A 26,136-nucleotide genomic window follows, 5' to 3' on the forward strand; every position below is an offset into this window, starting at 1 on the left:
TCCCCCCTCCACCAAACTTTACACTCAGCACAATGCAGTCAGACAAGTACCGTCTCCTGGCAACCACCAAACCCAGACTCGTCCATCGGATTTCCAGACGGAGAAGCGTGATTGGTCAGTCCAGAGAACTCGTCTCCACTGCTCTAGAGTCCAGTGGCGGCGCTTTACTCCACTGCATTCCACGCTCTGCATTGCGCTTGGTGATGTAAGGCTTGGATGCAGCTGCTCAGCCATGGAAACCCATTCCATGAAGCTCTCTACGCTGTTCTTGAGCTGATCTGAAGGCCACATGAAGTTTGGAGGTCTGTAATGATTGACTCTGCAGAAAGTCGGTGACCTCTGCGCACTATGCCCCTCAGCATCCGCTGACCGCTCTGTCATTTTACGTGGCCGACCACTTTGTGGCTGAGCTGCTGTCGTTCCCAATCGCTTCCACTTTGTTATAATCCCACTGACAGTGGACTGTGGAATATTTAGTAGTGAGGAAACTTCACGACTGGACTTGCTGCACAGGTGGCGTCCGATCACGGTACCACGCTGGAATTCACTGAGCTCCTGAGAGCGACCCATTCTTTCACTAATGTCTGTAGAAGCAGTCTGCAGGCCGAGGGGCTCGGCTTTATACACCTGTGGCCGTGGAAGTGACTGGAACAGCTGGATTCAGTGATTTGGATGGGGGAGTGAATAGTTTTGGAGATATAGAGTGTGTATGTGTATATATATATATACACACACCACATTTTGGTCTTCAAAGTACCTCACAGGATCTTGACTACATTTCTGAACAAAATTTTTTTGTTACTCTGCACTGAGTGCCTACAACTTTTACATAGTACTACATATACACATACATGTATGTATATTTACGTGTGTGTGTGTGTGTGTGTGTAAGTTTTCACAGTCAGTGATGTTGAGATTCTGTCGATGATCAGTGCAAATATATCAGCACTTCAGCGTCAACTAAATTATATATGCTGCAAATCCATAAACACACAAACAGCAGAGACACGCACTTCTGTTATTATCACCTCTTTAAACTTTGGACCCTTTTCTTTCTTTAAACACTCTTTTTCTAAATTCCCTCAAAGCTCCATTCACACATTCGCCTCCGGTTACTTCTTACTTCTCCTTTCTTCCCTCTCTCTCCCCTTTATTCTCCCTCTTCTTGCTCTCCGCATTCCTCCTTGTCTCCTCGTGTCTTTTGTATTCCCTCTTTCCTTCTACCTCTGTCTCTGCTCTCTCACCACCTGCTCTTCTCCCTCTCTCGCCCCACATTCCTGTCTTTAGTCCATCCAGGTGCTTCCTCCTTTGTGATGCATGCTGGGTATTGTAGTGCTGATGCTCCTCTCCACTGGAGCTCCACTCATCATTGTCCGCTTGATTGACAGCCGAGTGGACGAGCGCGTTTTGATGTGTGAGTGAGTGGCAGCTCTAATTGGTCCAGGCCAGCAGGAAGTAGTTTCAATAGAACTGAATGGGGTCGAGTCAAAATAGAGCCGACTCTAAATTTACTTCTGTCCAGTAAGTTGTAGTTAAGTCGAGGCAGGTGTGTTTTAAACTTCATCACGTACTACTTTTTCACTATTATCTAAGCCCCGCCCACAAACGTGTTCTTTCATAGCTGCTCCTGTGAAGTCGGGCGAGTTTTAGGAACCTTCGTACGACACTGAATACGTGTCAGAAAACACGGTCGTAGTTGCTAAAACTGCTTGTTTTGAGTTTTAATACTAGTGTACAAGCCTTTAGATGCAACAGCGGTGATGCAGGCGTGCTTCAGTCACGTATTTTCACGTTTAAATTGTACGGCCAAAGTTAAGTGATACTTTTTTGATCCCACAAACGGGGAAATTCCACCTCCGCATTTAACCCATCCGTGAAGTGAAACACCACATACACACTAGTGAACACACACAAGTGAGCACACTTGCCCGGAGCGGGGGGCAGCCCTATCCACGGCGCCCGGGGAGCAGTTGGGGGTCAGGTGTCTTGCTCAAGGACACCTCAGTCATGTGCTGTCGGCTCTGGGGATCGAACCGGCGACCTTCCGGTCACAGGACCAGCTCCCTCCAGCCCACGACTGCCCCCAAAGGCCTGTAATCACTGTTTTCAATAGTATAAAACCCACATATGGATTCTTTCATACGGTCAAAACGAATGATGTGTTGATTTTCTAATAAATAAGACACATGAACACATCCTCCGCACATTTTAAGGCTGTTTATTTACTCAATTTAGACTTAGACTTAGACAGACTTTGTCATTCAAATTAACACCGTACAGTGCGCATTAGAACGTTGCCTTGGCTCAGAGTAGATCCGTAATACAAGCAATACAATGTAGTGCAAGGTACAACATTTAACATGTTGGGAAACAAAATAAAAACTTAAAATGAGTTAAAATTGAATTCATATTTGGCATTTAATATTTTATTTTTTTTCCCAATTTGTTAAACCCAGCAAATAAATAGAAAGTGTGTACTACAGTGCAGAAGGTCCAATAATTAAATAGATGTTTCTATTTTACTTTAAAAGTCAACAAAACCTAAGCATACACATTATTCTAATATCATGCTAATATTTTGTGATTTTCAAAGCAAATTTGTAGGAAGTGGTAATGACTAAGAAACATGATGAGAAATGTATATAATAAGCGTGAAAGCTGTATAGCATCAAAAATTAACTTAATTATAATTAATAAAATTAATATCCACAACTTCAGCAGGTAGTTTTGGGCCGATTACGGCTTTCCTTTGTGAGTGCGGGCTGACCACTGGGTAGGTAGCTGGGCCAGAACAGATCCTGGACAGCTTGATGCCTCATGTCTACATTTGAGGAACAGCTCTGGCATGAATGTTGTGGAAATGCACTTGGGCCAGATTTGGTCCATATCCTTTAGTTGTGCACACTTTACAGTGTGTAGGCCAGATCTGAGCCGAGGACCCAGTCATATATTGGGCCAGAACCAACCGAGGATGGGCGACAGACAAATTTAGCTAACTGGCTTGTTCCCGAACCTTTATTGATGGTACCTGTGGCCCAGTTCTGGGGCTGCGTCCTTCGAAGGCGTGTAGCGTAGGATTTCCGACTCCTTTAAACCCAATACTGTCTCCTCAGCCGACGTTCACTCCTCTGCTGACGCCGGTGCGCAGTGAACCTTTTGGATCCACCCGTTGGATCCTTTGTTACCATGGAAAAGAAGGACGCATGTCTAGGCCACATATGAAGGGGTCTTCGAAATGGGATAGTCAGCCTTCAAATGCAGATGCAGCCCCTGAATTGGGACACAGCCCGTACCGTATCTGTGTCAATAACAGTATTGCTGTCAGTGTTTGTGCAGGTCTAGAGGAACAGTCCCACAGATTTCTTGTTTAAGAAGAGGAACTATCATACAAGCATCTTGTTTAAGTTCCTTTTTTCTGTGTTTGGACTTTAACTGTGTGCAGACACCGCTGGCCTAGCGTGGCAGGCTGCACGTTAGTCTGCGCTGGCGTTTGCATATCCCGGTTTGTTTAGCTTATCAGGCGTTCACACAGACTGAACAGTGGATGTTTTGTATGTGGCGCTCGCAGTGGATTAGATGCTGATAGATGATCCAGACTGTGGTTTGTTTACTGTTTTATCAGTACATCAGTAAATATGGCGGTCTCAAGTCGCCAGACAACAGGAGGCGGTGTGTGTGAGTGTGTTTGTCTGGGTGTGTGTGTGTGTGTGTATGTGTGAAATACTGACACATCCCCGAACGCACGCACACACACACACACACACGTGCGCTGGGTGTCTCAGAGCAGTGCTAATACATAGCCGGATTTTATGCTTGCATTAAAAAGATTAGCATGTGTGAGTATAATCACATCGCAGGCGATGTTTATCACACACACACACACACACACACACACACACACACACACACACACACACACACTCTCACACACACACACACACACACACACACACTCACACACACACACTCAGCCAGCTCTCAGCAGTTTCTTTATTAGAGTGCTAATCCCTGCTAGGTAATAAGAGCGAAAGCTAGAAGAGTTTAGAGGCCTCAGTGTGATGAGCGAGAGAGCATGACAAAGAGAAGGAGAGAGAGAGAGAGAGAGAGAGAGAGAGAGAGAGACTCTGTAGTTCTACAGTTACAGACTGTAGTCCATCTGTTTCTCTGATACTCTGTTACCCTGTTCTTCAGTGGTCAGGACCCCCATGGACCCTCACAGAGCAGGTACTGTTTGGGTGGTGGATCATTCTCAGCACTGCAGTAACACTGATGTGGTGGTGGTGTGTTAGTGTGTGTTGCGCTGGTGTGAGTGGATCAGACACAGCAGTGCTCCTGGAGTAATTAAACACTGTGTCCACTCACTGTCCACTCTATTAGACACTCCTACCTCGTCGGTCCACCTTGTAGATGTAAAGTCAGAGACGACAGCTCATCTGCTGCTGCACAGTTTGTGTTGGTCATCCTCTAGTCCTTCATCAGTGGTCAGGACGCTGCCTACAGGACGCTGTTGGCTGGCTGGATGTTTTTGGTTCTCAGATACTGACACACCACCACCACCATGTCAGTGTTACTGCAGTGCTGAGAATGACCCACCACCCAAACAGTACCTGCTCTGTGGGGCTCCTGACCACTACTGAACATGCATTGCTTAACATGATAAGTTGTGAATGTGTGAGAACTGGTTTTGTCCTGACATTGTAGCAGCACTTTTATCTTACTGGATGTCTCTCTTGTGTGTGTGTGTGTCACAGGCCCCCCCTCGGCCCCCCGCAGCCTGTTCCCTCAGATTAATGACACCTCTCTGACTCTGGAGTGGAGTGAGCCGGTGGACAGTGGCGGTCGCTCTGACCTGTCCTACAGCATCCAGTGCAGCGTGTGCGTGTCCCCCGCCGGGCCCTGCACCGCCTGCGGAGAGGGAGTCAGTTACCGGCCCGCTCAGGCCGGCATCCGAGGGCGACGGGTCAGCTTGTGGGGGCTCCGCCCACACACCACCTACACCTTCACCGTCCAGGCTCTGAACGGGGTTTCCGCACTCAGCCAGCAGGGGCCGGCCGGAGAGAGCATCAACATCACCACGGGCAGAAACGGTGAGAATCAGACAGGCCGTTCTAAATCCTCTGTGCTGACCTGAACCGCGTGGAGGTGTTCGGTGATCCTCTAATAGACTTTCTGACTCACTGTTATCTATAAACGTGGAGACAGAACTCTGCTATGCTAACACACTTTTGGTCCGTGTTTGTAGGAAGGAAGGAAAGTCCAGCGATTAGGTTTAAACGTTTGTTTGTTTGTGTGTTTCAGTTCCGGTGCTGGTGTCCGGTATCAGCAAGAGGACAGCCACAGAGTCCAGCCTGACGCTACACTGGGCCGTTCCAGCACAGCCTCCCTACAGCATCCTGCAGTACCAGCTCCGCTACTGCGAGAAGGTACAGCAAACACTCACTTAATTCAGTTCTCCTTAATGTAACTTCACCATCGCTGCACCACATATGGTTATATATACAGCGCAGCTGTGTAGACGGTCCTGCAGTGTTACAGTGCAATCCCACAGTTCACTACTGGCATCAACGTGACATTAGCATAGATGCAGTGCGGGCATAGACGGAATACAGTCATAGACACAATAGTGCCATAAACACCCTACGGATACCTAAACGAGGGCCGCTGTTGATCCACTGACGGCAAAGCTAGCTGCCCCCCGGCTTTTTGCTCAGAGTTTTCAGGGCGGCCCACCACAGCATTAGACGAAAGGCTAATCAGAATGACTTATTTTTCCTTCACTTCTTTCTTCTGTTATCCTTTGTCATTTTATTTAGTGAATAACTTTAACAGCAATATTATAAACTAAGCTGTTTTTTTTACCTTTTATTAGGCCTATAATAGATTTTCTCACTGTTCTTTGTAATAATTGTCCAATCCCCCGCCCCTTAAAAAAAGGCTCGGTGCCTTAAAAGTAATCTGGGTGGTCTAAGGGTGGACCAGCAGTGGCAAAGAGTCAGGAGGGTGCTACCTTATCAAGCCAGTGGGCTGATATGTGCTCTCTGGGGTATCTGCTAGACAAAAATAGTGTTGACAAAATATTCCTGTAGACATACTACAGTGTAGATACCAGCATAGATAAGGTGCTATTGTAGATATTGGGCGTGTGTAGATACAGATACAGACACAGTAGCAGCTCAAACAGTACCAGCAAACACACAATACTAGTATAGGTACAGTACTATCATAGTAAAAGTACCAACTCAGACACGGTACTAACAAACACACAACACTAGTATAGGTACAGTACTATCATAGTAACAGTACCAACTCAGACACGGTACTAACAAACACACAATACTAGTATAGGTACAGTACTATCATAGTAACAGTACCAACTCAGACACGGTACTAACAAACACACAACACTAGTATAGGTACAGTACTATCATAGTAACAGTACCAACTCAGACACGGTACTAACAAACACACAATACTAGTATAGGTACAGTACTATCATAGTAACAGTACCAACTCAGACACGGTACTAACAAACACACAACACTAGTATAGCTACAGTACTATCATAGTAAAAGTACCAACTCAGACACGGTACTAACAAACACACAATACTAGTATAGGTACAGTACTATCATAGTAACAGTACCAACTCAGACACGGTACTAACAAACACACAATACTAGTATAGGTACAGTACTATCATAGTAACAGTACCAACTCAGACACGGTACTAACAAACACACAATACTAGTATAGCTACAGTACTATCATAGTAACAGTACCAACTCAGACACGGTACTAACAAACACACAATACTAGTATAGCTACAGTACTATCATAGTAACAGTACCAACTCAGACACGGTACTAACAAACACACAACACTAGTATAGGTACAGTACTATCATAGTAACAGTACCAACTCAGACACGGTACTAACAAACACACAATACTAGTATAGGTACAGTACTATCATAGTAACAGTACCAACTCAGACACGGTACTAACAAACACACAATACTAGTATAGCTACAGTACTATCATAGTAACAGTACCAACTCAGACACGGTACTAACAAACACACAATACTAGTATAGGTACAGTACTATCATAGTAACAGTACCAACTCAGACACGGTACTAACAAACACACAACACTAGTATAGGTACAGTACTATCATAGTAACAGTACCAACTCAGACACGGTACTAACAAACACACAACACTAGTATAGGTACAGTACTATCATAGTAACAGTACCAACTCAGACACGGTACTAACAAACACACAACACTAGTATAGCTACAGTACTATCATAGTAACAGTACCAACTCAGACACGGTACTAACAAACACACAACACTAGTATAGCTACAGTACTATCATAGTAACAGTACCAACTCAGACACGGTACTAACAAACACACAACACTAGTATAGGTACAGTACTATCATAGTAACAGTACCAACTCAGACACGGTACTAACAAACACACAACACTAGTATAGCTACAGTACTATCATAGTAACAGTACCAACTCAGACACGGTACTAACAAACACACAATACTAGTATAGCTACAGTACTATCATAGTAACAGTACCAACTCAGACACGGTACTAACAAACACACAATACTAGTATAGCTACAGTACTATCATAGTAACAGTACCAACTCAGACACGGTACTAACAAACACACAATACTAGTATAGGTACAGTACTATCATAGTAACAGTACCAACTCAGACACGGTACTAACAAACACACAACACTAGTATAGGTACAGTACTATCATAGTAACAGTACCAACTCAGACACGGTACTAACAAACACACAACACTAGTATAGGTACAGTACTATCATAGTAACAGTACCAACTCAGACACGGTACTAACAAACACACAACACTAGTATAGCTACAGTACTATCATAGTAACAGTACCAACTCAGACACGGTACTAACAAACACACAACACTAGTATAGCTACAGTACTATCATAGTAACAGTACCAACTCAGACACGGTACTAACAAACACACAACACTAGTATAGGTACAGTACTATCATAGTAACAGTACCAACTCAGACACGGTACTAACAAACACACAACACTAGTATAGCTACAGTACTATCATAGTAACAGTACCAACTCAGACACGGTACTAACAAACACACAACACTAGTATAGCTACAGTACTATCATAGTAACAGTACCAACTCAGACACGGTACTAACAAACACACAATACTAGTATAGGTACAGTACTATCATAGTAACAGTACCAACTCAGACACGGTACTAACAAACACACAACACTAGTATAGGTACAGTACTATCATAGTAACAGTACCAACTCAGACACGGTACTAACAAACACACAATACTAGTATAGGTACAGTACTATCATAGTAACAGTACCAACTCAGACACGGTACTAACAAACACACAACACTAGTATAGCTACAGTACTATCATAGACACTATTATACTATTATAAACAAAGAATTAGTGTAGATTTACTACTAGTATAGATGTGGTATCAGCATAGAGACTGTGTTTGTGTAGATACAATACCAGCGTAGACGCCTTAATATCAGAGTATTAGCATAAATATAATAACTTATATGCACACATACTCTGATCAAATGCTTTCAGACGTATTCAAGTACAATATAGATAAGAATGTCAATACGAGAACGTTTGTTTGTCTTTAACAGTCTTAAGTTTTCTTTTATTTCCTTTTCTTTTCTCTACTCTCTCCCTCTCTCTCCCTTTTCCTCTCCCTGTGGCCTTTTCCATTCCGGGTTTGTTAATCTGTCTTTTTTCGCTGCCGCTGCTGATAACAATGCTGCCAAAGCAATTAACAAAATCAAACAGATCAAATAAACAGGGGATAATTAAACGGTAAACAAGAACTTAAACGGAAATGAATATAAACAGATTTGAAGAGCTGAATCTGCACGTCTGTATTTGTCTGTATGTAACAGGAGCGCGGAGCGGACGAGCACGGGTGCCGTTACAAGGAGAGCAACAGCAATCAGGTGGTTCTGAGTGACCTGCGGAGAGCCACGCAGTACGAGGTTCAGGTCCGAGCCCAAACTCAGGCCGGATACAGCAGCTTCAGCCCGGCCAAGTCCTTCAGGACTCTCCCAGACGGTAAGAAGACGCACCACGCGTCCAGGTACCAAGCGTTTGATCACAACATCAGAAAATCAAACGTACACAGTAGACTTGTCGACTTTACCCTCGGCGACGATGGGTGCCTCAGAGAAGAGAGCGGGCGAGGAGCCTTATCGATTCAGGGTCCGTATCTCTGGCCAGCAATGCGATTCAGGGCTCGCTGGAAAGGGCACATCCCACTTGGCTTCGCTCACATTTCTCAGCTGGTCTACAGAGCTTCATAGATCTGATACTTAACATCGTCTCCGGTTTCCTGAAGAAGTTTGAAATCGGTTACTCTTATTTATGGCGCTCTAAATTGGCTCTCTGCAGCTTTTGGCAGTGCCGCTGAGGGTGCGCCTAAGTCGGATACACATTTCAAGATTCCTGGGTCAATATTTTGGCTCCCTGACGTTCACAGCTGAGATTCACGGCTTGTTTCTCCACTGATCTACAGAGCTTCAAAGATCAGATATAAGTCGTTATCTCCAGTTTGCCGTAGAGGGATCATGGATTTTTAAAGTCACTCATTGTGGAGCGTTCCCTTCTCCTGTGGTTTTATCCGTGACGTCGTCAGCAACCAGTCGACTCAACTTTCATCACATAACTGTCGACGTAGAAAGATCTGAAGTCCCGCCACCCCTAGTACACAGTTCATCCCCTTCCCTTAGTTTAGTCCATCTGCCAAGACGTGTTTGGTGTTTGAAGCCCACCAATTAGCATCAAGCTGCATACCTATAGACCAGGGGTCTTTACAACACGCATGCAACGCGCAGCTCCGGAGCAGCATGTGGCTCTTTTACTGTTTATAATCCCTCCAGCTGGTTTCCTGATACGTTTAATCTGCAACGAGAAACTGACAAACACAAAAAAGTCACAAGGCTGAAGATTCTTATTCATCAGCTTCCTGTTCGAATTCTCCCGTTCCACCTTAAATGGTGCAGCAGTTACATTCTGGTGCCTCGGGCATCATTTATCATTTAAGGTGGTGCATGAGAAGCTGGTGAATGCCAACCTCGTGAAAAGACGGACATTAAGAGACATTTTACAAGAACCTGTTCTACTTTTGGAAAAGTTTCCTGCTAGAGATGCGAGAAAAGCAGCTCTACATTTACATTCATGGCATCTGGCTGACGCTCTTATCCAGAGCGACTTAAAATTTGATCATTTTACACAGGGAGGCCAAGGTGGTGTTAGGAGTCTTGCCCAAGGACTCTTATCGGTATAGTGCAAGGTACTTACCCAGGCAGGGGATTGAACCCCAGTCTACAGCATAGAAGGCAGAGGTGTTACCCACTACACTAACCAACCACTTTAGCTTCTGCTCTAAGCTGAGCAGAAGCTTAAAGCAGAGTAAAGTCTGAGTTTTCGCTCAGATTTTTTATCCTTTACTAGCACATCAGCACATACTGAGACATATACGGCCAAGATATGTAATATATATAAAAATAAGACATGAAATATGTCATATATATATATATATTACAATATGTTGGTTTGATTTTGTTGAAAGTGTGGTTTCTTCTTAACATTTGGGCTGCGCCCCCTGCTTTAGAACTGCAGTCTGTAATTTTAGATTTTGTATCTCATAAGCCTGGAAGGCGATCCGTCTCACTGAGCCTTTACTTTGCTGACATTCGACAGCAATTCATCAGAGCGGAGCTTCTGTCACCTCGGAGGTTTGTTTTAGAACTCGCCACATTGATTTTTCCTCCTCGATCTGGACCGCGAGCCGGCTTCTGAAGTCTGAACTGCACTTTATTGCACTTTTTTTTATCTCTCTCTCTCTCTCTCTCTCTCTCTCTCTCTCTCTCTCTCTCTCTCCCTCTCTCTCTTTCAGAAGATGACTCTTCATCCCCTCTCCTTGTTACCGGGGTTCTTATCGCCATGGGGATGCTCCTCCTCATCACTGTCATCGGCATCGCCATCTACTGCATCCGGTAAGAACGACAGAAAAGAGGGAGAGAGCGAGACAGAGAGGCAGAATAAAGACAGAGAGCATCCAGGGGCAGAAACGGAGAGTCTCACTGCGCATGTTGTATAACAGTAAAAACTCTAAAACGCTCACTTGTTATATTAGAGCGAAAAATGGAGACGGAGAGAGGAAACGAGAGAGAAAGGAAGAAAGAAAGAGGAAAAGACAGAGGGAGAGAAATAAGAGGATAGGAAAAAAAGAAAAGAGCTGAAAAGGAGAGCAATAGAAGAGAGAGAAAGAAGAGAGAAGGAGAGAGAGACAGACACAGACAGAAAAAGAGAAAGAGAGATGGAAAGAGAGAGAGAGAGAGGGACAGAAAGAAAGAGAGACAAAAAGAAAGAGAGAGAGGGCAGAGAGAGAGAAAGAGAGAGAGTATGCAAGTGTGGGACAGGATGTGGTCGTCCTGGCTCCGTCTGCACTGGCCAACTCAGGAGAACAATAGACTCGACCTCAGGGCAACATACACACACACACACACACACACTCTCTCACACACACACACACACACACACTCTCTCACACACACACACACACACTCTCTCACACACACACACACACACGCACTCTCTCGCACACACAAACATACTCGCACACATTCACACACAGACACGCACTCTCACACGCATACACTCTCTCTCTCACACACACCTTCACACACATTCACACACACACACATTCACACACACACACACACACACACTCGCACACATTCACACACAGACACGCACTCTCACACACGCATACACTCTCTCTCTCACACACACCTTCACACACATTCACACACACACACATTCACACACACACACACACACACACTCGCACACATTCACACACAGACACGCACTCTCACACGCATACACTCTCTCTCTCACACACACCTTCACACACATTCACACACACACACATTCACACACACACACACACACACTCGCACACATTCAAACACAGACACGCACTCTCACACACGCATACACTCTCTCTCTCACACACACCTTCACACACATTCACACACACACACATTCACACACACACACACACTCGCACACATTCACACACACACACGCACTCTCTTACACACACACACACACAGACACGCACCTCTCTCACACACACACACACACGTTCCTGTGTGAGCACATAAATATTCATGAACTAAGTACAAACTAAGTGTGCATATACGTTTTAATCCAGCTGTGCACACACGTGCTGTGTGTGTGTGTGTGTGTGCGCGCGTGTTCACACTCACATATGACCTCGTCCACACATACATACAGTGAACAGGACCTGCCATCAACACTGGGTGGAACAAATACAGCTATTTTAGGAGAGAGAGAGAGAGAGAGAGAGAGAGAGAGGGAGAGAGAGAGAGAGAGAGAGGGAGAGAGAGAGAGAGAGAGAGAGGGAGAGAGGGAGAGAGGAAGCCTAAACAGAAAGAAAGGAAAAGGCAGAGGGACAGAGAGAAAAACGTGAATGAGAAAAAAGAAAAAAGAGGGCGAGATCGAAAATAGAGAGAAAGGTGAGAGAGAGCGCAGAAAAGAATAGACAGAGAAAGAGCAAAGAAGGGTGAGAAGAAAGAAGAAATGAACAGTGAAAGAGAAATAGAAGTGGAAATGAGAGGGAGTGAGAAAATCACGACTGAAAAACAGAGAGAGGGTGGAAGAGAGAGAGAGAGGAAGAGAGAGGGAGGGAACGAGTGAAAGAGAAAGAGAATGAGGTCTGAGGGCGATTGAGTAATTTAATCTCTACTGATCTGAACTTCATGCCTTGAAATCATTCTCATAAGTAACCTGAGATGGAGAGCTTAGATGGAGGGATAAAGAGTGAAAAGAGAGACAGAGGGAGGAGGGGGGGGGGGGGGGGGGGGTGGTTTGTGTCCATGTGCGCATTGTGAGGTTTTTCATTCCTGCTCTATTTATTAGTTGAGTTTACTGTCTTACTTCAGTAATAAACGGTAATAAAGTAGTAATAAAACATACTGCGGGTATAACAGGACGTCTTTGTCTCTATCTCTTTATTTATTTATAAACGGGTAAAACCAGGTTTGCAGGATAAAATCACTGTTATTGTGCAACCTGATAAACACGGAGTCCCATCGTGGTTTAGTCACTGAAAGCTCACAGTCAGTCATGTTTCACCTGCAGGAAGCAGAACCGACTGAAAGATCCTGAACTGAGTGACAAAAACGAACAGTACCTGATGGGCCAAGGTGAGGAACCCAGCCTGCACTCACATCTCTCCACCCACACGCTGTACTGGGGGTTTGGTATGTCCTTCAGGCCTAAATGTAATGCATACTCTCTCACTCTCTGTCAGGAGTAAAGGTCTACATCGATCCCTTCACCTACGAGGACCCAAACGAAGCAGTGCGAGAATTTGCCAAAGAGATTGATGTCTCCTGTGTGAAGATTGAGGAGGTCATTGGAGCAGGTGGGTTTCTGTAGCTTACTATGTTAGACCACCAAAGCCCAACGAACCCAACATCCTCCACCAAACCCCAGCGAACCCAACAATCTCCACAAAACCTCAACAAACCCAGAGTTCTCCACTAAAAGCCCAACAAACCCAGCCTTCTCCACCAAAGCCCAAAAAACCACTACTCTCCAACAAACCCAACATTCTCCACCAAATACCAACAAACCCAGCATTCTCTACCAAACCTGAGCAATGCTGCATTCTCTACCAGACATCAACAATCTCAGTTTCTTCACAAAACACCAACAACCCCAACATTCTCCACCAAACCTGAGCAATCCAGCATTCTCCCTCAAACCCCAACAAACCAATACTCTCCAACAAACCCAACATTCTCCACCAAACACCAACAACCCCAACATTCTCCACCAAACACCAACAACCCCAACATTCTCCACCAAACACCAACAAAATCAACATTCTCCACCAAACACCAACAACCCCAACATTCTCCACCAAACACCAACAAAATCAACATTCTCCACCAAACACCAACAAACCCAACATTCTCCACCAAACACCAATAAAAAAACAACATTCTCCACCAAACCTGAACAATCCAGCATTCTCCACCAAACCTGAACAATCCAGCATTCTCCACCAAACCTGAACAATCCAGCATTCTCCACCAAACCTGAACAATCCAACATTCTCCACCAAACCTGAACAATCCAGCATTCTCCACCAAACCTGAACAATCCAGCATTCTCTGTCAAACCCCAACAAACCAATACTCTCCAACAAACCCCAACAAACCCAACATTCTCCACCAAACACCAACAATCTTGCATTCTCCACCAAACCCCAGCAAACCAGATGTTTCTACCAAACACCAACAAATCCAACATTCTCCACCAACCCCCAACAGCTCAGCATTCTCCACCAAACCCCAACAAACCCAAAATTCTCCACCCAACACCAATAAACCCAATGTTTTCTACCAAACTCCACCAAAGCCAACATCAATCACCACCTTTACTCCTCAACCTTCTCAACCAAACAGGCCTAAATTACTGGGTGGGTGTTTCCTGGCTGTGTGTCATGTCAGAGAGTCCCTGGAATGTCCTTATCCGCTCACTCCAGCTCCTTTTGGACTTGACGTTAATCCTGAGATTTTCTGATGTAACGTTTTCTCATCTCCTGCTTCTGTTTCTTACAATAACGCATTGTATTAGTTTTGTCATTCTGAGGATTTAGTGGTGAAGGGTGTGAGCTGTGTTATGTTGCTATGGCGATGATTGGAGCTAGATTGGATTACCATCTACTGTGATCCTCCCTGCTGTGCCATTAACCTGAGGCTACACACTCGCGCACACACACACACACACACACACACACACACACACACACTCGCATTCCTTCTCCGGCTTCCTCGTTTGTTCCTCCCCTCGTCTTTCGCTGTTAATCACCCAGGGAGGCGTTTAAAATCACACTCGGGTTATAAATCTGCCCAAGCTGAAGCCCAGCGTGCTAATGTGCGCTGATGAAGACTGTGGTAAACCATGTGCTATCAGATCATCAGCGTACCTCAGTTAGAGCGGCATTATTCAGTGGTATTCAGTGAATTTCAATGTATTATATTTATTAGTGATGGTGGTTTGTTGTTATTATTATTATTATTTATTTTTATTTTTTTTATTCAGCCAGATTTTTGCCTGCTTTTTGTTCCGTTTTGTTCTGCACTTTTCAAGATATCTGGGACATTCGTTCTGATCAGCAGTGGTGTGCCTGTGTGCAGCTTTTTGATGGGATGGTTTTCATACAGTCTTGTTAGATGACGATTTTTTCCCCCATACGAATGAATGGGGTGCAAAAGTTTGTGCACCCAGCTTGATGAGTCAAGTCCATTAGCAACACCCTATTAACCATGTGAGGTGCCACAGAAATGACGCAACCATCTGGGATACCATAGCAACTGCCTAGCAACACCCTAGCAACCATTTGGGATGCCAAAGCACAGCATGCACCTAGCAACCGACTGGGAAACCATAAGAAATGGCTGTCAGCATGTTAGCAACCACCAGGAATACCATAGCAACGATTTGGCAGCACCCTAGCAACCGTCCAGCTGTGCAATGGCTCTGCACCTTCCTAGTTTTAATAAATTTGATTTGTGTTTTGTTGAAACAGGTGAGTTTGGTGAGGTGTGCCGAGGCCGGTTGCGGATCCCCGGTAAGAAGGAGAACTACGTGGCCATAAAGACCCTGAAGGGCGGCTACACGGACAAACAGAGGCGGGACTTCCTCTCCGAGGCGTCAATCATGGGTCAGTTTCAGCACCCCAACATCATCCACCTGGAGGGCATCATCACCGCCAGCTGCCCCGTCATGATCATCACAGAGTTCATGGAGAACGGCGCGCTCGACTCGTTCCTCAGGGTACGGCTGCATTTTCCCCCCATAGGAATGAATGGGGTGCAAAAGTTTGTGCACCCAGCTTGTGTCACGATGAGTCGAGTCCGTTAGGAACACCCTCTTCGCCACAGAAACGATGTAGCATCCCCTAGTCACCATAGGTGGTGCCATAGCAACAACCTAGCAACCAACCGGTAAACCATAACAAATGGCTGTCACGTTTGGTGCCTGAAGTTTGCTTCTGTAGCTTTACCTCTGAAGCTGTGAGGCCAATGTAGCTATCAAGTAACTGCCTCGCCTCAAAGCGCGTGCAGGCTTGATTCTGCGGTTTCTGACACTGTATGATTAAAAAATCTCACCCTGCTTTTATTTTCTGTTTTATTTATTTATTTATTTATTGCTAATCTTGTCTTTGTCTGCCTGTCTGTCTGATCATCTGTCCGTCAGTCTGCGAGTCTCTTATTTTTAGGGAATGTTCTGTTCTCTTCTCCTTCCTTTCTGAAAGCCTGTCAGTCTGTCAGTCCATCTGTCCGGCTTTATGTCTGCATTTCTGCCATTCATGTTCCAAAGACTGGAAGCACGTCGTGTTCATTTTTCTGTTATTCCTAATAAAAGCTTAAGCAGCCTAGGACGAAATCACTGCCTGGACGCCAGCTGGGCTTTTCACATATTTTATTCAATATTTCTCGTATTTTTGGGATCAACAAGAATAAATGAAGTGATTAAAAAAGCACTATATTATTATTTTTGGTCAGATTATCTGCCTCAAGGTTTGATCTCCGCTTTGGGATGTGATGGATTCTGGATGTATATCTCATTATTATGATTATTACTGATTATTTGAAGGCTGTAAACGCGTAAAGGACTAAGATATTGGAATATGTGCGTGCGTGTGTCTGCAGCTGAATTGGTTTTTACGCTATTCAGAACATTTTCTTCAGACTTCTGCACATTTTAATACACAATTACTGGGAAAAATCATGAAATCTAAAATAGAAATGTGTCGTAACTTTTTTGCATGGGCCACATTGTTTTACTCAGTATGTTCAATTCAGCATTAATCAGGCGTTGAAGTGTGCAGTGAGTTCTCTGTAGAGGACGGTTCACATATTTACGCTTGACTGACTGTATAGAAACCCGTATGCCATCATATCTGTTTGTTTACTTAACTGCCAAACCATCATTGAAATGACAAGGAAATGGATTTAGGATTCACATTATCTCTCTCTCATTATCTCTCTCTCTCTCTGTCTCTCTCTCTCTCATTATCTCTCTCTCTCTCTCTCTCTCATTATCTCTCTCTCTCTCTGTCTCTCTCTCTCTCTCTCTCATTATCTCTCTCTCTCTCTCTCTCTCATTATCTCTCTCTCTCTCTGTCTCTCTCTCTCTCTCTCTCATTATCTCTCTCTCTCGCTCTCTCTCTCTCGCTCTCTCTCTCTCTCTCTCTCTCTCTCTCTGTCTCTCTCTCTCTCATTATCTCTCTCTCTCTCTCTCTCTCATTATCTCTCTCTCTCTCTGTCTCTCTCTCTCTCTCTCTCATTATCTCTCTCTCTCTCTCTCGCTCTCTCTCTCTCGCTCTCTCTCTCTCTCTCTCTCTCTCTCTCTGTCTCTCTCGCTCTCTCTCTCTGTCTCTGTCTCTCTCTCTCTCTCTCTCCTCTCTCTCTCTCTCTCTCTCTCTCTGTCTCTCTCGCTCTCTCTCTCTGTCTCTGTCTCTCTCTCTCTCTCTCTCCTCTCTCTCTCTCTCTCTCTCTCTCTCTCTGTCTCTCTCTCTCTCTCTCTCTCTCTCTCTCTCATTATCTCTCTCTCTCGCTCTCTCTCGCTCTCTCTCTCTGTCTCTCTCTCTCTCACTATCTGTCTCTCCCTCTCTCTCTCTCTGTCTCTCTCTCTCTCTCTCTCTCATTATCTCTCTCTCTCTCTCTCGCTCTCTCTCGCTCTCTCTCTCTGTCTCTCTCTCTCTCTCGCATTCTCTCTCTCTCTCTCTCGTCCCCCCACCCCCGTGTAGCTGAATGATGGTCAGTTCACTCCGATCCAGTTGGTGGGAATGCTGAGGGGAATAGCGTCCGGTATGAAGTACCTCTCCGAGATGAGTTACGTCCATCGCGATTTGGCTGCGCGCAACATCCTGGTCAACAGTAACCTGGTGTGTAAAGTGTCCGATTTCGGCCTGTCACGATTCCTGCAGGAGAACTCTTCTGACCCCACCTACACCAGCTCACTGGTGAGTCTGTCCACACACTCACACTCATCCAGGAGCTCATCTAACACTCCTGTTCCACTGAAATGACTGATGTCATGAGGTCCCCATTTAGTCACTAAAACTAAACACATAATGTCGTTGGAAAAGCACTCTGGAACTTTCGGTGGAGGAATTTGTCGACATCTGTTTGAAACGACGTTTAGGACTTTTTTTTTTTTGCTTTATTTTTTCTTTGTTCTGCGAAGCTGTTGTATTGAAGCAGTAGAGCGCTGGACGTGGCACGTTGTGGTGAACAGAATCACGGGTGTGGACGATCTGCTGCGACCGAATCACAGCTTTGTGACGATTTTCACCCAACCCACCACCTGCAGTGCTCAATCAATTAAGAGAACAGCCCATAAATGATGCCTGTCGCCGATTTTCTGTCGTTTCTGTCAGTTTCTCCCACGTTAATCCGTCTCCCTCGTTGGTTTTCTCAGGGTGGTAAGATTCCGATCCGCTGGACGGCTCCAGAGGCCATTGCCTTCCGGAAGTTCACCTCCGCCTCAGACGTCTGGAGCTACGGCATCGTGATGTGGGAGGTGATGTCGTTCGGAGAGCGGCCTTACTGGGACATGAGCAACCAGGACGTGAGTGTTAGGGCAGTAAACACTGCCACAAAATAAAGGAAAGCAAAAGAAAATGTTCATATCAGGACCCTGAAAACAACAGCTTAGTAAAAAGATTTCAGACTCTGGTTTTTGCCTCAAATGTAGCTCATTAGCCAGAATACACAAAGTGTCGTCCATTATTATAAACTATTCGACAAAATGACCAAAATCATCCAATATTTCAAGAATTATATGAAGAAAAAGTGAATAAGTGATGACTAATATGCTGTAATTACTCATTCATGTTACTTTTGTTCAATTTTTGTTGCCTCGATATTTGATCTCCACTTTTGATACTAGGGCTGCTCCATCAATCGATTAATCGCGATTATTCACTCAATATTGAAATCGCGATTATTTAACATGATTACTCATCGACTTCGGAAGCAAAAAACCTACTGTAAACTTGTTTTTTAACAGATTTCCTTTAAGCCTTGAATATAATTAACAGAACAAAATAACTAGAAGTGTGAAAAAGGTAAATAAATCATATATAGTATATAAATATTGTTGTGCACTTCCACGCCCTACTGAGAACTAAACATACAGAAAATAATAAATAAAAATCAATCAGACTAAAATCATTTAGATGAGTTTGGGCCTTTATGGAGGGTGAAAGAGATCTGCTGTTTTTATCTTGATTATCTTGGTTTTCAATTATAATTGACAATAAAATTGGAGTAATTGCCCTGCTTGAAACATGATTAACAGTGGTGTAATTAACACTGTATAAGCTTTTATTACCTGTTGGCTGCATTAGCCTCGGAGCTCCAGCGCTAAAACGTGCATTTTGGCCGATTGATATTTAGGATCATGTTTTTGGGGGGAGGGGGGGCCAAACTGTCACCTTGTTAAAAACCCTCTTATCTCCTCGTCCAGGTAATTAATGCAATAGAGCAGGATTACCGCCTGCCCCCGCCCCCGGAGTGCCCCACCCACCTGCACCAGCTGATGCTGGACTGCTGGCAGAAGGAGCGCACCGCCCGGCCGCGCTTCACCAACATCGTCTCCGCCCTCGACAAGCTGATCCGAAACCCCGCCTCCCTCAAAATCACCGCCCAGGACGGAGCAGGGTGAGTGTGTGTGGCCGTGTGTGCTTGTGTTGATTTGTTTGTGGGGTCCAAATTGGCCCAGTTTGATGAAAACGTGATCGCTCAGTGGTTTTTGTGGGAACTCCCCATGAGGGAGAACATTTTCCGCAACATAAATGGCAGTTAATAGAAAATAAAGCGTATAAAATATTAAAATGTGCCATTTTTTTTCATAAATTCAGCAAGTAGACAGTATGAAAACGTGTCCTCTCCGGTCGAGGATTTGCACTATGATATCTACAGGAAGCACATAAAACAGATGTAGGCAGAAGTTTCGGCGCCCCTGGTGAAGTGACATGACATGTAAAGCAAAAATGAGAAAATCAACAAGATGCCATTTCTCACCGGGGGTGCCAAAACTTCTGCATACTTTTGTTTGTGTATGGTTCCTGTAGATGTCCTCCCGCAAGTTCTGGAGATTCTTCCTCTTGTCTTTCCCAGCATGGTCACCTGTCAATCAAACACCTACTAGTTAATGTTGTGGCTTTAGCCCCGCCCTTCAACCCCCCCTCAAATTCCTTCGGCCAGTAACCTGTCAGTTAATTCATTAGCTTCACCGTGGTCCTCTCAGCATGGCCTCTTGTCCATTAGGCTTGACTCCTTTACTCTCAGCATGCTGACCTGTCAATCAAAGCTCCTGTAAACACGCCCCCCTGCTGCTCAGTTTAGCTGCCTGTCAATTACACAGTGTGGCTCCTCCCCCTTTTCCTGCAGCTGCCTGTCAATCAACTTTTGACGTGCTTCTCTCATTGGCTGGGTGGCCTCAGGGTAGCAATCCAGTAGTCAATACGTTCTTTATCCGTTCTTTCTCTGTTCTCTCCTTCGTCCTGCAGTTCTAATGGGGTTCTTAATAATTATTCTTGCACTTTAAAGCATTTTGATGTTTTTTAAACAAAGGATGTTTTACTTGCCGTTTCAGCTTCCTGTTCATTTCATTATCTTCTCCGTCTTCCGCGTGCTGTACGTTTCGTTTGAACCGTTTAAATGATTCTGATCCAGCCGTTGGTCTTGATGTGGACCCACATACAGACCGTTAGAATGACAGGGGTTTATTATGAGGCATTATGAATGAATGTAACTGTCTTTCTCTCTCTCTCAGTCCATCCCACCCCCTGCTGGACCAGCGCTCCCCCCCCACCCCGGCCTCCTGCGGCTCGGTGGGTGAATGGCTGCGGGCAATAAAGATGGAGCGCTACGAGGAGAGTTTCCTGCAGGCCGGCTACACCTCCGTCCAGCTGCTGGCACACCTCAACACAGAGTGAGTCACAAACAAGCTTCGCTTACATATGCGCACATATACATACACACGGTACTGTACAGTACACAGTACACACTAGTCTTGGGCACCGAAGGCACGTTTTCAAAATCTGTTTATTTGCTGAAAAAAGTGTTACTTGAATAAACAAAATGTATAGAATATTAATTAATAATGATCATATATAATAATAATAATAATAATAATGATAACTAGTGATGTTCTGGATGTTGGTGTGTGTGTTTACCATCTCCAAGCCTCTCCTCCTCGAGGAAGTCCAGTATTATATGTAGTTAAAAAGCAGCTCCTGGTTTGACCAATCAGTGCTCAGTAAATTGAGCTCATGATGTAATTGATGATATTAACGAGTCTCTGTGGCGGCTGTGAAGGAGTCCAGGAAAAATATGGAACCAGAGAAATTCTTGTTACTGTTTATTGTTTTTCTGTTTATCTGAATTATGAATACGACTTTATTCTGATGTATATTGTGATAAACTCACTGCTGAGGTCAACTGGTTAAACATTCGCTTAGATGCCTAAACCTTTCGTCACAGTACTGTATGTATATATATATACATATACACACATATGGTGTCCTACTGTATTGGTATCTTATTGTATTGGTATCTTAGCAACGTGTCCACAGTGTAATAGAAGAAAAGAAGAAGTTAGGGGTTCTGATATTTTTATAATAGAATATATACTGATGAATCTTAAATTGAAAAGTTTGAGACTTTGAAAATGTGACGTTTCTCTTTCCCCCTCTCTCTGTTTTAGGGACCTTCTGCGATTGGGCGTCACTCTGGCCGGCCATCAGAAGAAAATCCTGTCCAGCATTCAAGCTCTTAGGGTTCAGAACAAAAGTCCCAATAACATTCTGTACTGACCACACACACAAATAAAGACACGTCACACACACGCAGAATAAACACACACACACACACACACACACACACGTACAGAGCAAACAAACACAAACACATCTCAAGACTTGACTGGAGAAGCTCTTCCTGTGACCTGACCAATCAGGAACTCCCGTCTGCCGCCAACTTCCAATAGACCGGGAGTTTGTGTTTGAGTGGCCAATCGGAGAATTTGTGGTGCTTTAGGAGTCATTCCTGTTATTGGCCGAGGATGCCGACATTGGACCTGAGTGGCATCCGAGCATGTCTACGAGGACAGAGACTGTGCCAAGCGAGGACATTAAAGTTGTCTTGTCAGACAATGCTACTGCTAACGTCGCGAAAAAGGGAAACGGAGAAATGTCAGGTGCCAATCCGAGGACCACACAGCGCGTGTGACGTTTTCAAGAGAGTATTTTTCTAACGGATTGTATTATCTGGGAAAAGACTGAGGAGACACAGCAGCAGAGGAGGACACAACTGCTCAGGAGGAGGAACGTGAACTTGCTACGGCGTCGTATTGCGGACAAGCCCCGTCAGGAAATAATCTGATTGTAATCTGTGATTTATTTTCTTTTTTTCATCCTGTCTGTCTGAGCACGCAAAGTGTGCGTATGTGTAAGAACGTTGACTGAATGACTGTACCATGCTCCCACGTTCTGGTGAGGACGTGCTGGAAGGATCCGCTGTTTTACTTTGCTTTTAGATGAGCGTGTTAACTAGCAGAGCATCAACCGGGCCTGTACTGTATTAGCACTTGTTCGTACACTGCCTGTCAAACGTTCGAGGACACCGAACTTTTTTTAAAACTGTTTTTTAAACACAGATGAACATGATGTCTTTGTCAGTTTGCCAAAAAAAAAAAAACATAATAAATAGAAAGCTCTTTAGATTTTGCCCTTTTTTCTCTGTTGAAAATGGCGCTTTTTATCTCGGACCTTGCAGGTTTTGCTCCACGCTTGGGCCAACCGAGCTTCAATATGAGCATTTGGCAACAGTTTGGAGAATAAAACCGTCCCATCATACCAAGGAAGACGAAGCTGAGTGTGGGAGCAGGTGTTTAGCACATAACCGCAGCTATTTTTTGTACTTATTCTGTTACTTAACTGAAAACTAACCATGAAAATCAAACAGAAAGTTTGAAAAGAAGTCCAGGGTGTCTCCAAACTTTTGACGGGCAGCGTATTTCTAAGAGAATGGCATTTCATTCAGGCATAGAGGCAACCAGTCAGTGAACGGTCAGTGTTGCGTTAATAGCCGCTATGTACACACGCATACATGCATTCAGAGCAGCTGACACTTGACTGACAGAAAGAGAGAAGAAAACAAGGCCCAGTTCGTAAACGAAGGGTGATTACTCTTTCCAGAACAGCTGGGATTGAGTTGTTGGACTGGATGCTATGGTGCTAATTATGCTAAAGGAATAGTTGTGCTAATATTCCAACTTACATGGTATCAACCTCAAATGTAGTCAATCAGTCCAAGACAAGCTTGGTTTTTAAGTCTTAGCACTGGAGCTAATGTGGCTACTAGGATGTGGATAATCAGACAAACCTGCAATCAAGAATGCGACCCATTAAAACTGCATTGCGTTTTATGTGAACAAGGACTTAAAGGCGATATAGTCAACATTTTAAACATTAATACAGCAGCAAACAACTTTTTCCTATGTAAAGACATGGTGGAGTAACAGCGTCCTGAGCAGAGAGTGAAGCCACGCCCCCTCTGTGTGAGCTGGCCATTCCGGCCGCGTGTGCGCCCGGAATGTTAGTCCCGCCCTGTGAAAGTGCCAGCCCTCAACACGTTTGTTGTGCATGCGAACTAAGGCAGAACAGGAAAATACAAACGAGTAGCTGGCGAAAAAGAAGCCGAAGCTGCACTGAGAGTAGAAAAGCCTGAAAACGGATGAGGAGGCTGCTCCTTCTGCTGTTTAATAGTGAGTATTGTTTTGTCCCGTCTGCGAATGCACCTGGTTAGCTTCACAACGGAAACGGTAGTGACTGTTTTCTAACCCACATCCGCGTTATTGTTCACTCGAACGTGAGTTCATGGTGTTTGTGTGTACGAGGCTTGCGAAGGGTTTTATGGCCACAAAGATCTAAAAGGGAGGCGGAGTTTCTGGAGGAGCACTGAAGGGGGGGGGGTGTTTATTTTGCTATTGAGTTCAAGTATCGACAGTCGTTCTCCAGACTCACACATTGCTCTGTTAAACGTTATCGAATGAAAAAACTCAGGTAATGTGATGTTATGACAACAGGCTAACGCAGTGAACTTAGTTACACTTACCACACATTATTAGCCAAAGTCAGCAAACATATATGGACTAAATGGAGGTAACCTGAAGTTTTTATTCGTAGTTTGATCAACTATCAAGGTAAACTGCAGCTTTTCATCATGGGACCAACTACATATGCTAACCACTAGCTACCAAACACTCTCCCGGAAGGATCTTTCTCACAGAAATCGCTATTAAAGCTCGAGCAAACGCTGAACGCTCTCTCTAGAGACTGAAGCCTGGGTCACACTATAGGACTTCTACCCCGACTTTAGCCCCGATTCTCAGTCTGAGTGAGGTGGTCGGCTCCAGGCTGCAGATTTTTGGGTCAGTCAGAGTCGACAGTTGGAGAGAGAGTCCAGTCGTGTTTGAATTGTTTATCCAACATGACTCTAAAATCTATTGTAAACTAGTCCAACGACTCAATCTGAAGGCATTCCTGCAACAGCCAATGAAATATGAGAGCACGTAAACAAAGTACAATGGCGAAAAAAGTCTCTCACGTGAGGAGCGAAGTTTTTAAACGAGCCAAGTTTAAGATTGTAAGATTGAATCAAGTTTCCCTGCTGCTTCTTTACTGTCTCAGCGCAGACAGCAGAGAAAACAGCAGCAGCAGCAGCTCATGTTTGTTTATTTGCGTCTCCTAGTAACGGGAGAACGCGAGAGTTTGCGCGAGTTCGGTGAGCTCCGTTCGTGAGACACCGATCCTTTTACAATCTGTTAATACTTCAAAAGTTACGTAGTGAGATCAAGGCTTAAGATGCGTTTGGGACACTGGGCCCACATTCGTAGGCCACAGCTGGAAGACTCCATCCAAGAGAAGCAGCACAGAGTCAGCTCAGCCTAGCTCAGCTTAGCACTGTGTCATGTGGCTAAATCTTCCCGCTGTGTTTAAGGTGGTTTAATCTCTGCTGTATCCGTTTATCAGTGGCTCTGGCGCTGTTGTTTAAAATGAAGCGAGTCGAGAGTCCGAATATTTGGCGGTTAACAGTTCATCGCTTAATCAGTAACATCCCTACAAGCTTATGCTAATTAGCCCAGCAGTAGGCCTCATGCAGACTGCATGCACTGACCTCAAACCGCGTCCAGCTGCAGAATAAGCTCGAGTCGGACTGACTGTGTGGTTTCTAACACTTTAAGACACACTGGTACCCATGAAGATGGACCACAGCTCCAGTGCTAGAGCTACAGAAGCGGCCTTATCTCGGCTGATCGAGTACGTTTGGAGTAAAAGCTGAAATGAGGTGTTTTTTTAAACATTTTCTGCCAAACCGTTTCCTTTCCAGCTCAGTGCTCATGCAGATTTCATCACGTGGACCACAGGGTTCAGAAACCTGACCGCTTCAGTGAACTTTGACCCAAAGTCTGGGACTGTGGTTAGAGGACGAGTTTTGGTCTTCACATTGGAGATCTATAATTACAAAGCAGGGAGATGACGATGATTATTATTGTTATTATTATTATTATTATTCTGTTGCCTTTCTTTTGATGTATAGAAATCTCTGGCTTTATGTAAATGAGTTTTAATTCTTTTCTGTGTCAGTGTAATCTGTGTTTACTTCACAATAAAGATTTACACCACCAGCTTTCCTCCCTTCCCTCATTCATCCCACCTCTCTCTCTCTCTCTCTCTCTCTCTCTCTCTCTCCCTCTCTCTCTCTCTCTCTCTGCTACATTTCAAATCCTTTTAAGTGTAACCATCCATGTACACACACACTCACACACAGCACACAGGTTTGTTTTTCGACATTGGCAGGACACAGAGTCATACATCCACATATGCATGAGGCTATGCATTATACACACACACACA

The 26,136-nt window shown here is 44.5% G+C and overlaps 1 protein-coding gene across 2 annotated transcripts in view; it reads left to right on the plus strand.

Moving 5' to 3' along the window:
* Positions 1-25,907, plus strand: part of LOC108414382 (ephrin type-B receptor 4a) — a 77,564-nt gene extending 51,657 nt beyond the window's left edge. Inside the window, exons 6-17 of one of the 2 annotated variants that reach the window (XM_037533265.1) lie at positions 4,752-5,087; positions 5,299-5,423; positions 8,981-9,149; positions 10,993-11,092; positions 13,269-13,333; positions 13,441-13,554; positions 15,730-15,977; positions 17,956-18,171; positions 18,630-18,779; positions 19,680-19,873; positions 20,991-21,149; positions 21,924-25,907. In XM_037533265.1, the coding sequence (XP_037389162.1) occupies positions 4,752-5,087; positions 5,299-5,423; positions 8,981-9,149; positions 10,993-11,092; positions 13,269-13,333; positions 13,441-13,554; positions 15,730-15,977; positions 17,956-18,171; positions 18,630-18,779; positions 19,680-19,873; positions 20,991-21,149; positions 21,924-22,032 (1,985 nt within the window). In that variant the 3' untranslated portion in view covers positions 22,033-25,907. The remainder of the gene's footprint in view (positions 1-4,751; positions 5,088-5,298; positions 5,424-8,980; positions 9,150-10,992; positions 11,093-13,268; positions 13,334-13,440; positions 13,555-15,729; positions 15,978-17,955; positions 18,172-18,629; positions 18,780-19,679; positions 19,874-20,990; positions 21,150-21,923) is intronic. The other variant, XM_037533266.1, reaches the window with a different exon arrangement.
* The last annotated feature ends 229 nt before the right edge of the window (positions 25,908-26,136 follow it).

Source organism: Pygocentrus nattereri, chromosome 23 (genome assembly GCF_015220715.1).
Source record: "Pygocentrus nattereri isolate fPygNat1 chromosome 23, fPygNat1.pri, whole genome shotgun sequence".
NCBI classification, from domain to species: domain Eukaryota; kingdom Metazoa; phylum Chordata; class Actinopteri; order Characiformes; family Serrasalmidae; genus Pygocentrus; species Pygocentrus nattereri.